This window comes from Uloborus diversus, chromosome 1, assembly GCF_026930045.1.
Source record: "Uloborus diversus isolate 005 chromosome 1, Udiv.v.3.1, whole genome shotgun sequence".
NCBI lineage: Eukaryota > Metazoa > Arthropoda > Arachnida > Araneae > Uloboridae > Uloborus > Uloborus diversus.
In genome coordinates this window covers 12,994,290-13,011,183 of record NC_072731.1, presented here as the reverse complement: position 1 = coordinate 13,011,183, position 16,894 = coordinate 12,994,290, and the positions used below count along the sequence as shown (strand labels likewise).

General features: G+C 32.6%; 1 protein-coding gene across 1 annotated transcript in view; it reads left to right on the top strand.

Annotated features, from left to right (window-relative positions):
• LOC129228017 (ubiquitin carboxyl-terminal hydrolase 32-like) overlaps positions 1-16,894 on the top strand; it is an 83,534-nt gene that overhangs the window by 53,752 nt on the left and 12,888 nt on the right. The window contains exons 27-32 of the mRNA XM_054862647.1: positions 1,182-1,346; positions 3,843-4,033; positions 5,661-5,747; positions 5,853-5,973; positions 14,052-14,243; positions 16,331-16,804. Coding sequence (XP_054718622.1) covers positions 1,182-1,346; positions 3,843-4,033; positions 5,661-5,747; positions 5,853-5,973; positions 14,052-14,243; positions 16,331-16,804 — 1,230 coding nt within the window. The remainder of the gene's footprint in view (positions 1-1,181; positions 1,347-3,842; positions 4,034-5,660; positions 5,748-5,852; positions 5,974-14,051; positions 14,244-16,330; positions 16,805-16,894) is intronic.

Here is a 16,894-nt window from a genome sequence, read left to right as displayed (position 1 = left end):
CGAAACCCTTTATCCCCTCAAATTCTAGATAAAAGAGACACTGGAATGCTGTAGAGAGAAGACGACTGAAGTGATTAGAAGGGATCATTCACCCCCCCCCCCCTAAATGCTGCAGGTAAAACAAGAGTTTTGTTTCCCCTGGCTGCTTACTGTTACCCCTATAAGGGCCTTACTTACTGTTGGTCCATATTCATGATTTGTGGATTGAAGGTGATAGCTTTTAGATAAGGGTCAAGATCAATAGAGATAGCTTTTAGCAATGCATACAAATTTCAAAGGCCAGTCCCCCATGATGTCACGTGTCCATCGTAAGCACATGTCCACTTTTGACCAGCAAATCACTGGAAATTATCACTTCCAGACGGTTTTTTGCTTGTATTAATTTTTGAGGTAAGGTTTTAACAAATAATTTCTTAATTTCTAACTATTTGCATTAATTTTAATTAACTCACCTTAACGAAAACATAACTTCATCAAGTGATATAGTTTTGAAAACATTATGTTTTAGAATTTGCGATTTTGATAAAAGTTTATGAACCGGTTATAAGGTCACTCCATTTATGAGGTCACATTCTCGTAGTCCTGAGGGGTGACTTTATATTGAGGTCCGACTGTAAATGTATTTATTTTATTTTTACCAGTGCATGTAATGGATGTACAGTAGTCTTCATTTATCAGTTTTTAAAATCCACATGTGTGCAATTTAAAGGAATTGAAAATCATTTTTAAAATGCATTATAATTAGGCTGCATGTTTGGTTTTAGTATGAATATAAGGCAAAATAGCAAATATATGGACTATGATTTTAAAGAAGTCCCTTTATTTAGATGAAAGGTATCATGCTCAAACATTTTGCTTGCTGATCAGATATCAGACTGAGGAATTTTGAAATGCATTTTTTGTTGTGAAGCAAAGCACAGTATTATTTTCTGTGTCAAATAAATATATCAATATGAGTGCCACTATCTTATGATTAAATAATCAAACTGTTATTTGCCTGAAGCAGATAAGAGTTACTTACATAAGTTTTTTTCATCTTTTTATAATAACCATGGTATGCAATATTTTTGTGCTTAATTGTTGGTAACCTGGAATAATTATTGAATTAATGTTTTGATGACAGTTGTTTCTTTTTTTTTCTCCCAATGTCTCATTCTGTGCTTTCTGTTTTGAAATTCCAGCTTAATAGCCCTCCCACACCTCAGCCGGCTGGACCGTGGTTGTTTGGAAGTGGTCCAAATCACACTTTGAGCATGTCATCTAGCATAGTGAGCAATTCTTCCACTGGGGATATGTCTTCAGACTTCTGCCAAAAATATTTTGTCAAGGCATATCACAGGAAAATGGTAAGAATGCTTCACATACTTAACTTTTTTAAAAAAAGTCTTGTCAATGTTCTAGGTAGCATTATGTATGACAAACATATCAATACATGAAATACACCGCCAGCTCAGTCAATTCCAGCCGAGGACTGCAGTTTTGTGCTTATTAGCACTCATCAGCCCGGCATAGGACTAACTGAGCTGGAGGCGGAAAACCTCTTAAGGAAGCCAAGAGTGCCAAACAAACTGGTAGCTAACATAGTGCTAATGAGGCTAATAAGCACAAAACTGCAGTCCTCGGCTGGAATTGACTGAGCTGGCGGTGTATTTCATGTATTTCTGCCTTAGCCCTGGCTATAGGGCGGTAACTTGCTGAATAAACATATCAATATGAAATTATAAAAACAGTAATTATAATAACCGTTTATAATAATCTAGTTTTTCTCCCAAAACTTCACTATTTCAAACATACATGCAACAAAAGTACATACAATGTTCTTTGTAAATTTATGCTAACTTTAGCTTTGGCAAGTTAATAAATACACATGTTTGCTTCCTCCAATTCAAATTTAATTTCTCTTTTTCCTCGAATGCTCTTTTTGTTTTCTTTTCTTTTTCTTTTTTCTTGTCAGCAGTTCAAAAATAGAAAAATAGTTCCTAACAAAAATATTACTATGAAAGAAACTATGTAATTTAAAAACAAGCTGATAAAAATTCCCCCTTAATGTCACATATGGCATAATTTCTACACTTAAAATGATTTTGTATGTTTCTTCTATGTTGCAGACCACAGAAAGGAAAAAACGAAAATATGAAGACATGGTAGTTCTTTCTGCTATTTTAATAATAATGTGCTACTATGCTCATTATTTATGTTTACTAGTATGTTTTTATCTGTTAAATATTATGAATGAAAAACAATTTTTTTTTAAAATTATGTTGCTAGATTTATTTTTATTATTTTCTTCCCATTTTGTGTATCCTGCCTCAGAAGTTTTTATTTTGGTCCTCTGGAAAACTTTTGAAGTAGATTCAACTAGATGTCATCACTTCAGAGCAACAGTAGGATATCTTAGTGTTATTCCTGGGATTAGATGTCTTAGTGTTGCTCTAAGGCAACAATATACTGCTTTTGGCTCTTTTTTCCACTACTCAACAATCGTTTGGCGCAGTTAGCCTACTAAGGCTCTTGCGCTAAAAAACTCAATCAAACCAAAGCAAATAGAATGAAATATAATCCAAAATAATTTGAATACCCTATGAGGAATTATCTATACTTCTGTGCAAAGAGGCAATAGTTTCTTTTCAGTCTAGTGCAGGGGTCTCCAACCTACCGCCGGTGATTGGAGAGCCAGATCGGGCCCTCAAGCAGATTTTTCCAGGCCAGCAAGGGGTAAAGGATCGATCCTCCCAAGGCCAAAAAATGTAGTTTTTGTAAAACTAATCTTCATCAGCTGAAATTTGGTCTGAATTTCCATGAATATATCGTCGGTTTAGAGGAAAAACTCACTAAGTGCACTCTGATTAATTTCTAGAAATGTAGAAAAAAATGCGAAAAATAATTATTAAAAAGCTACGGGCCATTTTTTGTTGCAATATTTTTTTTTCTTGATATTCAAGCTTTGTTTTAAGCTTGCATTATTGTAATTTTGGATTAATCATCTCAACTTTTAGTAACCAAATGTGCTAACGCCTCAAAATCGGCTTAAAATGCACTTGGTGAGTTTTTTTTCTAAACCGACGATATGATCTTAACTCATTGGAGGCAGGATTCAAAACCACAGTTGCGTTGTTGCATTGAAATCAGAAAATGAAAGTTTATTTAAGCATGGTAAATTATATTATTTCTAAAAGGTGTCTTTGCAGGTTACACCACAACTTCCTTAATACTTCATTGAGCTTTAAAAGTAAGATATAATTTTAAAAAGTTTTGCACCACTATCAGTGGAAGTTACATATTTAGTTCGAAAACGTCATTTCCCTTTCAGCAAATATTTTCAGGTCCAAATATTATCTTAAGTTTTTGTGTTATGTACTATTAATTTAATTATATTTTTAATTCCTCTCATACTTGCTGGTATTTCTTAAGTGTTTCATGAATAGAGAAACTGGATTCAACAATAAAAAAAATATGTATTGCACTATTTTGAAAACTTTTTAAAGTATTTAATTTTTTTCTAAGTCCTTAAGAAGTCCTTATTTTGTGTTTCCCCCAACAAAGTACGATTCATGTATAAGGTTCAATATTTATGGTCCTATGAAGTTAATGTATTAATAATTTAATGAGTACTAAACATGCAGTTGCTCCGAGCACCTATGTGGGGCATGGAAATGTGCATAGCTTTTTTTCTATAAAAGACCTACTTTTTTTTTGGAAATTCAAGGAATTTGTTCTTGATATTTTTGTTTATTTTCATAACTTATGCTAAAAAATAAAAAATAAATAATAAAAAAAACCCCTTAGACTTTTACATTTCTGTGTATGTATTTCACAAACCTAAATGCTGAACTTCTTTTCAGATTCGTCAAGACGCATATTTTCTGTCTAGCCAAAAGTGTCGTCCAACTTTATTTGGGCTGCCATTGATTTTACCTTGCCATGAAATGACAACAAATCAAGATTTATATCAAGCTGTTTGGACACAAGTGGCTCGACTAGTCTCACCTTTACCACCATCTGAAGCAGCTGTGTCAAATCACGCCCTTGATTGGTTAGTTGATCCTTTCTATAAATCGGTAAATTGCTTTAAATGACTGAGATGTCATGGAATAGAGCTAATCATTTCAATTTTGTCTAGTTTTTGATCTGCTTAATCAAATATTTTTCTCAGTGGTGTTGCCTCAGTAGTAGAATTTTTTTTCTGAGGTGATGATAGTTTAAAATTAATAATTGTTTTTTTGCATTTCAATGTTGTTCGTTACAAAAGATTGTTTCTTCGACTAATAATGAAATCATTCTAAATTGAGTTCCCATACATAAGTAAATATTTTTACTATTTTTTAATAGTTTAAATGCTGTATTCCTTCATTAAAACCTAAGTTCTTGATTAGAGAATAGCTCAATATGACTGGTTCTTAAAAGGTTTCAATTTGTTTTACATAAATATTTCTATTATTTATGTAAGTAAAACTACATTATTTCTATACTTTCACTATTACTTGTTATTCTTGCAGCAACAATTATACTGCTTGAAAATTCAGTTCAAAATTATTTCCAAATAAATTTTTTAGTTTTATCATAATTAGATATGTCTTTAAGAGTGGTTTTAATAATTTCTTAGAATTCTTATGTTAACTGGTCGTAAAGTATTTGTTTCAGATTTCCTATAACATTTCTCTGTAGATAATTTAGTACACTATTTTTACTAAATAAGGAGATTCTTTTCAAAAAATATTTTTAATTAACAGCTTAAAACATTTTAAATACTGCATTTTATTTTATATGCAATGGTTTTCAGGTAATGTAAAGGAAGGAAACCATTATTATTGGTAACATAAATCAGGGAAATTCAGTGAACTAAAGCAGGGAAAAGTCAGGGAACATTTTTTCGCAGTTCTGGTCACCACCCTGAATCAACAATCTCCCTATTTTTCTATGTTGCCAATCCTAATGGGGTAATATATATCCATGTAAGGTCTGTTATGACCAGCTTGGCCCCCACCCCTCCCTTAGTGAAAATTTTGCCCCGTTAGGAAAAACATTTGCTCCAGACAAAAATTCAAACTGTGCTAGTGGCTTTATTTTAATGGCAGAACCCGTAGCCAAAAAGCATTCTTTATTATATCAGCAGTCATATTGTTCTCCAAGTCGTATTGGAGGTGCAGCCCAGGGAAAACTATGTGTATGAGGAGCAAGTTTTCAAGGAATTCCATTCACTCAGAAATTGGGGAAGGTGTACTGTTGAACATTGAAAAACTTAGCAAGTTTTACTTTAGAGTCATTAAGAACAGCTCTTTTTGTTGTGTTCTCTGAATTTATATTTTTCTAATGTTTAAATTGTCTCAAATCGCGATAAAGTAAAAATCTCAACCTTTTTGAACAACAATCATAGAAAGATAGTTTTCGTTTTTCAAGGTATGCATAAACTTATCAATATAATCAGTAAAATGTGTAATTAGAATAAATCATACTGTAAACTTTTCAACACTATCAATGAAAGCAAAATTGTACACTATTTGACTTTGTTCCAATTGCTTATTTGTATAATTTTTTGAAAACTTCTGTATCTTGAAACCTCCTTATCTCTGACTTTCTTCTATCCCTTTTCGAGATGTACAGGTTCAACTGTATATGTTAAGAATTTAAATAGATATGGTAATAAATGAATTTTTTTTCAGCGATGACAGTTTAGGCTATGAATATCCTTTTACTTTGAAAGCAGTCCAACAAAATGGATATTTATGTTCACTTTGCCCTTGGTATCGGTAAGAAGTTCTTATATTAGTGTTTGCTCACTTTTTTTTCCCCTTTTCTAAATTTTTATTTTTTTATTTCAGTTTTAATAATTGGAAATACTTATCTGATTTCAGCTTTTGTAGAGGTTGTAAAATAGAATGCTGTGATGCTGATTTTAATTTTGGATGTGGTGTCATTGCAATTGATTGGGATCCCACTGCATTACATCTACGTTATCAAACGTCTCTTGAACGAGTGAGTTTTGTGAGACTATATAAATTTTATTTATTTACTAGCTACATTGTCCAGCTTTGCACTGTCTACATATAAAATAAAAGTTATGTCAATTGACACATGTTCAACACAATCAGGCTTCAAATACTGTAAAATCTACCCTCAAAAAAATCATTCTTAGAAAAGGATAACAGAAAATCAAAAATTCCCGAATGAATTAAATGCAACCCTCAATAAATGCAACTAAAATCATTGATTATCTTCTGCTGGCAGTACAAAACAAAGGAAGGAGATTAATTGCCAAATAATAATCAAAAGTGGAAATTTTTACCTCAAATCAAAAACAAATTTTATTTAGTTACAATCGAGAAAAAAAAAGTGACAACCTTCTGAATAGTTTTATTCACGCTAATTTAAAATGAGATTGCGCTAACAATAATTTTCTAATATGAAAATGCTGTTGGTATTTTTTGCGGGCTTTCAAATGAGACCTGAATTAAGATAATCGGATAATTATCAGGTAATTCGGGTAGAAAGAGCCATTTAATGGCATTTTAGGACCCTATAACTAAAATTTGAAGGGTTTGGTTCTTTTTTGGCGTTTAAAAACCCACCTACGTTTCTACTTGGGTGCACAAGTACCTCCCTGCCAAATTTGGTTTAGATCCGACGTAAACTGTGGATTTGTGTAAGGAACATACATATATACTCATATATATATTTGTTTTGTTTATATAGATTTTTGGTTGCATTTTTACCTTTCTATAAGTTATTTGTCTGTTGATTTTTTTTCTCACTGTAAAACAACACCTTACTTTAAGCCTCCAAAGGGGTTCATGAACTTTGGACACAATGTTTCTTTCAGACCTTTTACTTGGGGGGGGGCAGTTTGAAAGTTTGGGGGGGGGACAAGGGTGTATTTAAGAAGGCGGGGCACTTTATAAGTTGTTGGGGTCAAGGGGTTTGTAGGAGTGAGACTCCCCCCCCCCAGTTCAAAATTACCTACTCTGAATAATTTTATAACTTCAATTTGTGAAGTTATCTAAATGTTTGGCTTGCCCATCCCTCCTCAAAAAAATCCCTGTATTCGTCCACGGGCGTTACGATATGAGTTTGAAAAAACACTCCTGGTTCATTTTATCGTTCCTTTGCATATCAAATGTAATCATAGTCTTTCACTCAATAAAAACATAATCACCTTTTCACAACATCATGCCCACATCAGAATTTACTCAATTTTCATTCTATTGGCTAATGAAGGCTTTATGTTTTAAGGCGTTGACTGATACGCATTTTTTTTCCTATTTTCAATAGTTAATACTGTTTAAATTTGGGTTTTGTTTTCTACACTTTAACATGTTATCTTCTGTAAAGCAACAAATCTCTAGTGTCGTTTAAGTTTTATTGTATCATTGTAATGCTTTTATGCTTTGGTTTTGTCTACTTTATTACATATTTTGATGTTTAATTTCGAAAATTTTGTCGAGCAAATCAAAATTGTAACTGATAATAATGTAATTTTTTATATATTTAAATAAAGTTCCTCAGAGACTCACTTGCTCAGATTTATCTGAGCATTTAAAACCGATAAACCAAGCAATTGGTAGGTGCGGATGGTCTCTGAGAGTGTCAAGTGTCAAGTTTTATCGTTCCTATGAAAATGTAACAAATTAAAAGACTGATAGTACTCAGGGCCCGATTTAGAAATTTTAGGACTGTAAGCACAACAAACCTGTAAGGTCCCCCTTGGTTTGCAGAACCAAAGAAAGTGCTCAATCGCACATTTTTTTTTATTCTTAATTTTTTTAACTAGTAAATGAGTGAAAATTTGAAGAAATACAGAAAAAAGCAATTCTAGTTCTCATAAGCTGCAAAGCATACTTGTAATTCAGACACTTATTAGGACTTCCTGCTCTCTTTCCCAATTCAATTCAGGACCTTTCAGGGCCAAGGTATGCCCCTTGTCAGCTTAGTAGCCTTGCCCTCCTCCCCCCAAAACTCATATGAAAAGTACACTATGCCGAAGTCGACCCGAGGAACTCCCCGAGGACCAGACCCCTAGTTTCCGACTAGGCAGGTATCTGGTTACAAAGATGTACCAGATTCAGCTCCTTGACACATCCTGCGTAAAAAAATGCAAAAATCATGATTTTCGCGGTTTCGTAGCATATTTCTCAATAAATTTTTGTGACTCATATGTTTCATGTCTTGCCAGTTATTTAATACCGAATTCAGTAATTTGGAAGTTCTTTTGTTAGTGCTTGTTTTTATCTTACTTTTACTGCATACTGTTAATATCTTACTTTTACTGCATACTGTTAATATCTTAAGCATGAGAAAGAACTATAACACTTATTCTACTCTATTTCATTTTCTTCATTACTGTTGATTGAAGAAAAAATTGTTTGCTTTGAGAAATATTTCGTTTTATTTATTTTTAACTTAAAACAGGTGTGTCTGATGAAGTTATAATCATTTTGTAAGCCTGTACAATAAACTTCTAGAAAGTGCAAATAAAGTGCTTTAAATAATTTCAACTGTTCTAGAGTCTTTTAAAATTGTTTATGTTTTTGAAATTCCTTGAAAAGTATTTTAATTTTGTCTCTCACCAAGAAAATAAATTATGAATTGTCTGAATGGCCAGAATATATTCCTCTTTCGTTACTTATTTTCTGAATCTCTACACCATTTATTTTAAAGCATTTTGTACAATTTTTGCTATAGGGCATTTTATGAAATGGGGGAGGGGGTGTTGGAAGAAATGAACAACAACAAACTACACTAAAAGCCGATATGGAGCAAGTGACGATATGCTTCCCTTTTCTCCTCCCTCGTTTTTTCTCTCTGTCGATTAATTTCGACGATTTGTCAAACAAGCAATTTTTATTTTTGTCACTAGCAGATATCAGTGACAACACTTCAATAGCTGCATCAGTTACAAGGAAGTCGCTTTCCTGGAAGCTTCGACCACACTTACACTGAAGATGGCCGCTGCAGATGCAGCCGAAACGTTTGGAGTAACAACACTCAGACCACGGCACAACAGCTCATAATCTTACAGCATTATTTGTCCCATTCATTACTATTCTGCCCTATTTATTAGGCATTTAATCATCAGTATATTGCATTATCTATGTTTTTACTTCACTTAAATTTATATGTTAAAAACAAATAAAAAGTCTATAATAAGTTTCTATAGTGTGCACTGATGTTTTTTCAATCACAAGCACAAGTTAGTGCTTTGATGAGGTAATGGCATTCACGTTAAAGTTTTGCCAAATGCCTATTTCCGAAAATTGGAGATATTGACATTAAATAGTATTATTCCCTTCGTATAACAAGGTCATGAAGTTTTTTATGAAGTCGTCAAGGAAATGTTTTATCCGAAGTGAGTATGAACCATGCGATATTGACGATAGAAGACAAATGTACCCATTAGAGGTTGGGGTGCCCCTGACAAGTCATTTACTCTATTCAATGCAATATTATAAATAATAAAAATATTGTGAAGTAGAAAGAAAGTTTTCATAGGTTTGCAAATGTTACATTGCAGCATTAAAGTTGTGCTACTTTTATTGAAAAAATTTATTTTCTTTTCCATTTCTGACGTACCTCAAAGTGACCATAAATGGCAGTATGGTTTTGAACCAGGCTAATAATTCATTTTGAATGGATTTAATAAATAAGGTATAATTTCGTTTATCCAGAACTCTGGTTTATCCAGATCAAATTTGTAGAGTTAAAAATATTATTACTACTTGTTACTTTCGATAAGGTACCGTATGTTGCTCTACTTAGCAAATTAGCTGATATAGGAATAGGAGGGAAAACTTTCAGTTGGGTAAAAAACTGGCTGACCGGAAGGAAACAAAGAGTAGTTGTAAGGGGAAATTATTCTAATTGGAGTGAGGTCTTAAGCGGGGTTCCTCAAGGATCAGTGTTAGGGCCTGTTTTGTTCATTGTCTTTATGAACGATATTCACAAAAATATTTCTGGGAACATGAATTGTTTTGCTGATGATGTCAAAGTTATGGGGACTGTAGGAAATGAAGAGCAAGCAAATCAGCTGCAAGAGGATCTAGATCATATTACGGAGTATGCTGATAAATGGGGTATGGCTGTTAATGTTGGGAAATGTCAAGTGCTACATTTAGGGCATGGAAATAAGTGTACAAGTTATAATTTGCAAGGTTCAGTCATTAGTCAGGCAAACAAAGTTACTGATCTGGGGGTCTTAATAAGTCAGGATTTAAAGTTTAGCCAACAGTGCAGCATTGCTAGCAACAAAGTCAATAAGATGCTTGGGTTTATCAATAGATCTATTTCAAATAAATCTAAAGAAGTTCTTCTGCCCTTATATAGAAGTTTGGTAAGGCCCCATTTGGAGTATGCTCTTCAGTTTTGGTCTCCTTATCTTAAGAAAGACATTAATGTATTGGAAAGGGTTCAAAGGCGGGCTACAAGGCTAATAAGTGGACTTTCTCACTTAGATTATGATTCCAGGCTTAGAAGGCTAAAAATGTACAGTCTTGAGCAAAGAAGAGACCGAGGGGACATGATTCAGCTGTTTAAATTTATTAAAACGAAAGATGTCACGGGGCTAAAGTTTAGCACTGAAAACAGGACAAGGGATCATTGTTTTAAGCTATTTAAATCTCAGGCTAACATGGATATTAGGAAAAATTATTATTTTAGCAGGGTAGTGGAACCTTGGAACAGCTTACCGGAAGAGGTGGTAATGAGCAAAGGAGTAGACAGTTTTAAGAGGGCCATTGATCTTCATTGGGGATTGTAAATTGACTAGGACAAGTCTAGCTGGGCCCAGAGCCTGTTGCTGGTCGTCACTTTTGTATTTGTATTATACTTGCTTAAATAATGATTATAAATTATGCTAGCAAGAACAGAACTTAAATGCCATTCTTTATTTTGATTACCGTAAAATCCCCAAAGTAACCCCCCTATCGATTACAGCCCCCCCCCTTTTTGTAGGAAAGGAAATCATTTTAAAATCCTGAATATACCCCCCCCCCTCCTTTTTCAACTGAAAAGGAAAAAATTTCTAATTTTCATTTGCCACTTCCTCCAAAAAAAAAAAAAAACAAAGAACATTTTCTGCTTTACTTGGAAAGCATTTACAGAGGTTTAACTGCAGATGTGCAGATTTTTTTTTAAGAAAGAAAAGAAAGCACAATGATTTGAACAAAAAAAAAAAATCTCCACAGCTTATTCCTTCCAAAATGTCTAAACTCCTTTTGATGCAACGGCATGCCTTTTTTTTTTGTTCATATGTATTACAAACTAAAATTTATTTGATTGTACTGCTTTTTATTCATTTTGGAAGAAGCATTTTTGTTCTGTCTTGTGAAAATGAACAATCTTCAACAAGGTACCATTTTGAAAATGCGTTGCTTAAAAAGTAGTGCGAAACTTAAAGATAACCTTTTTTAAGGGCGAAATAATGTAATTGAACGAGTGTAAGATCATCAGAAATGTATGTTCTACTAAATCAAACAAGATATTTGTGTTTACGTTCTCGAACTTTGTAAAGCTTAGTTTTCGAAATTACGATCTTCGCAAGAGCGCCCATATGCAAAATTTTAGGGGGGGGGGGCTCAAAAATTTCCCCCGTGGTTTAGCGGAATATTTTCCCCATTTAAACAGATTTCAGTACAGATTAGTGGTGTGCCGGATTGTTAAAAAAGTAGATCCGCGAATCCTGATCATTAGTGTCAAGATCCACGGATAATGGATACGGTTCTCAAAATTTTATTTTTTCCCCCCCAATTCAACTATCCAAGTGTAAAATTTGTTATGGAAGGTATTCCCGTCAGAATAATGGCAGTTTCTTCAAAAAATGTCAACTGTGACAAAAATATAATCAAAACTATCATTTACTCTTTAAAGAAATCTCCATTAAAATTGAATGAGAGTTGGAAGGAATGGGCCAGCGCTGCATTGATGCTTAGATGGAATGTGAAAAATTATTTCTAGCTTACTCGGTAGATGTAGGATACAGGAGCAAGAGCGTAAAGCTGCTACTGGACAGGCTAGAAATCATTTTTCGCATTTTATTTTAGCATAAATGCAGCGCTGACCCATTCCACCAAACTTACTCCGACCGACCTTTACAAACAGTAAATAGAGAATTTAGTCTCACTTTTTTTTGAAGGATGCTGAGAGAAACAAAAGTGAAGAATAACACAAACCCCAAATGAATAACGAAAACTAATATTAAATTAAAAATTAAAAAAACAAAACATGTATCAGAAAGCCGACCTCATATTAAGATGAATTACGCGGGTCAGAACACACATTTATTAACAAATATGAACTGACAGCAGGTAAAAATTTTAAATCAATGAGCTTTTTCTCCTTATCTTCCGACTATGAAATCGCTACTAATAACACATATAAAGGCTAAGGATTGCATTTAAAATTTAACAAGATTATAGCTCCTACTGTATATAAGTTGAAAGTTTCAAATAAATATCAAACACAGAAAAAATTCATTATTTCAATTAGGGCCAACATTTTTAACGTACGGGTAAATTTTTACTACCATAATTGTGAAAAACATTAAGTCAGTTTTTAATTAATATCTCCGGTGATCATTTAGGAGCTACGATGCCACAAAAAGACACACTGATACACACTTTTAAAACTTATTTCCCCTTCCCTTTTGCAAAGAGGAGGGGGGGGGGGGGTACAAATTGGCTTCTGAAATGAGACCTTATAATTTAAATAGGGAATAAAACCTAATTTAAACGGAATTTAAGAGTCATTAATTTAAATATTTAAAATTTTTTAGAATAGAAATGATCCGTTTATGATCCGTCAAAAAAGTAATGGATACGGATACAGATCTTTATTTTCCCTCGGATAAAAGCGGGTACGGATACGGATTTCTAGAACATCACTAGTACAGATTAGTGATATTAAAATTTGACATTTTTAATAACTTATTCATTAATTGCTGGAAAAGTCATTTTTATACATTTTTGCAAAGAAAAAAGCACTAAAAGCAAGGAAGTTCTCATTTCTAAGGGGGGCTTGAGCCCCCCTGGCCTCCCTTGGATCTTCGTAATGAATTTGCGACCGTGATTGCGATTTTTGTTTCTATTCTGCAACAAGAACATTAAGGTTTTGTTTCTTTTACTGCAACCTTATTACATCCAGTACATGATGAATTTTCAAGCAATAAATTATAGGGGGTTTTGCCAACTTAAGGTACAAAATCCTTTCTTTCGAAAAAAGGCACACACATGCAATTTATTACTACCAGAAAATTATGACAGGTTTTTATTGATTTCTCACTCGTCATTAATATTAACTCTTATTTCTTTTCTGTACTCCAAAATTAGTACTACTAAAAACAATTATTTTGGCGAATTTTTTGGAAAAATCTCTATTATTACGCTCCTCCCCTTCTGAAATTAACAAGTTTTGTTTTGAAAATAGGGGGCAGGTTACTTTCGGGATTTTACAGTAAATGTAAAATTCCCGCGTAAATCGTGCAGTAAATAATTGTTATCTAACAAACAACAAGGCATATTTGAAGCATCTGTCCAACACCACCCCAGCTGAACTATTAATAAAATAAAAGTTTGCTAGTAACGTTCCTTTGTGATTTTATTGTACAGAATCGTCCTTTGCTGTAATAGAAGATAAGTCTGCGTATTGAAGGATTTGTTTAGCTTATTACCCACATTATCGTTTATCTGAATTGCCTTTGTTCTCAGTTAGTCTGGATAAAGGAGGTTGTATTGCACTATTTCTAAATTTTGGATAATCATACATTTTGGAGTGTTTCTTCTGTTTTATACTAATAAAGACAATAAAATTTTTAAAATACGAGTGGGTAATTTAAATTAGAAAACTTGGCTCAGAGTTACCCTCAATGAGTGCAATTTTTGTTTTGAGTGGATGGAAAACTTGTTTTACTAAAAAAAATGCTATCTTTAAATTCATGCCTAAAATGTGTCTGCTTTTCTAAAATATTTTACACCCACGTGTTGGAGTTTTAAAAGATGTGTTTTTGCACAGACTTTGCTAAAACCTTTGTAATTGTTTTTTTTTTTTTTTTAATTTTTCGTTTTTAGGATTTTGATGACCATGAAAGTGTAGAAGCAACAAGAAGGCTCCAAACTGAACCAATCAACTTGCATGACTGCCTAGAAGCTTTCACTAAAGAAGAGCAACTAGGAGAAGCCGAGAAATATTATTGTTCTAAGTGTAAAGAACATCAGCTTGCATCAAAGAAATTAAATATCTGGAGGCTGCCCCCGGTTTTGGTATGAATTCGTCAATTTAACTAAGATCTTTCAAAACTGAGCATATATTATAATTAAATTCAAATTTCAAAAAAACTCTAATTTTAAAATTACTGGTAAGAATAACGATATTTTCCTGAGAACAGTCGTGAGGACATGGAAAATTTTTTTTTTGTTTGACGAAGGAAAAAAAATTGTAATATTCTGATCAGGGTTGGGTTGTTTTGGACTGTCCAAAACTGGTTTAGGGCAGGACAGGTGGTTTTTACCGTCCAAAACTGTCTTAAACTGTCCAAAAGTATGCTAAAGCTAAAGGGGTGCAATATAATCAATTCGTATTTACTGCAATATTCATAATGCATAAATATAGATATTAATGCGGTTTAATTAATGAGTATTTCAAAAAAAATTTCTCAAATATTCATTTAAAAATATTTTACCTTTAAAAAATTGCCAATAACTCTATCACATAAAAACTTTCTCGTGTAACTGTTGGTAGAGTTCTGAAAGGAAATTCACAACACTACCAGGACAACTATTTTCAGTTCCATTTATAACTCAAAGAAATATTATTAAATGTGCAACATTTAGGTGCAAAAAGAAAAAAAAAAGCTTACTTTTTTTAATGGTTTTTGCAAATAAGTTTTACATGATGCTCTTTAACGAAAATTATTCTTTAAATCATAGATTAAAGGACAAGAATTTGATGATTAAACACTTAAATTTTAAAACTTGTGTTATTTTTTTAAATTCATATTTCATATTTTTAATATAATACATTCTGTAACAACAAAAAATTGTAATTTATTGCATTTAAGTTAATTACTGCACTAAATTTTGAACACTTTCTTTTGCACACATACATAAATGTTGAAAAATTTGGTTTATGGAAAAAAAAACCTCATGCATACAAATTGAAATTTTTAATGAAAAATTTAATTTCTATGTAGATTAAAATCAGCTGTATAACTAAGTTACATGTATAGTTACACTTGAATGTTGAATAAATACATTAAATAGTAAAAAAAAACAACAACATAATTTTGACACATTTTGTTCTGTTTTTGATATTTTCGCACAAAATATAGTTTCTCAAAAAAAGTTTTCGACAATTTTGGACAACAGTTATGAACAGGACTGTAAAAACCTTGGCAACCCTGCTTTCATTTGCACACATGCATAAACATAGAGCCATTCCATTTCAGATCAGGCAGGGCCTGTCACATGATCATCACGGATTTTTTTTTTTGAAAAAAATTACAGTAGTTACAACTAAGAGATATATGAAATATCCCAAAAGGATTTTGCAAAAAAGCAAAATTTTCTTCAGTTACAGCCCACTAAAATTCTGAACAAAATCGGCCATTTTGAAAAAAAACAGCAAAACACTCGATTTGAAATGGACACTATTTCAAAAGCATTTAACCTATTCGAATAATTCTTTTTTCTAAAAATAAATAAGGACCCATTTTACATCTAGACATCGTTTTTGAAAATTTAGTTAGGTTTTTTGATGTCGAAAATAAATTATACGAACATGTGATAAAAGGGCAATGTGAAAATTATCTTCTGCTCTTAAAACATGCTGTTTATGATTCTAACTAGTAGCAAAACAAGGCAGAAGACATATTGAACAATTAATGCAGTAATCATAAGGCAAGTGTTTGTTTCAATCTGCTTCTCTTTTTTTCTTTCTACAATCGTCGTTTTCTCTATCACACTTAATTTTGTCCATTGAATTATTAATTTTTAGACCCTAAAAATCTACTGTTTCCTTTCTACTAACGACATTTCTGTGTTCCCCCCTGGATTACTGTAGTACATTATCCCCCGTAACATTTTGGAACTTCTTTCCTTGACCAAACAAATTCCCAAGACTTCAGGACTATTCTGGTGCTGTCAAGTCATTCTGACCAGTAGTTTTTATATGTAGACGTTATAAAATCATTATTGTAACTCTAATCACCTTGTACAATGAATGTTTCTATATCTTATCAGAAAACTATTTTTCTGTAATTTAAATACTCTTAAATTTTAAGTTAGCATTGAACACCATGATATTGAACTTTTGCTCTGAAGTTTTATTTATTTATTTATTTATTTTTAAGATTGTGCATCTGAAAAGGTTTCAACTTCTGCATGGAAGATGGGTAAAATCGCACAAGATTGTTAAATTTCCTTTCGAAAACTTTGACCCAACTAGGTATTTAGCTAAAGTTCCGAGTGAAAGCATCATTGAAGCCCAAAGGATAAAGAGCTCCTGCAAAGAATATTCTAGGTTAATAACTGAGAAAGTTTTAAAAAGTGACTGTGGTAGTGTGGACCATAATAAAAACTCTTGTTCTGTGGAAGAATCTGAACATTCTAATCAAAATGACCAAAGTGTTCCTAGTCAAAATACAGCTAAAAGTGATATCTTAACACCAAATGACTGCAAATGTGAATTGATGCTAAAATGTAATGGAGTAGTCAATTCTTCCATAACACATAGTGCATTACTTACTAAGTTACAAGACTTTCATCAGCACAGACTGAGTGGCTCTGATCCGTTTGAATTAAAATATAAACTATATGCACTGGCAGTAAGTATGCTGTGTTTTAATGTTTATCTGTTTTGTTTTCTCTTTAAGAGTCATTTTTTTTAAAGCTGGACACTTTTGATAGTTGCTGTC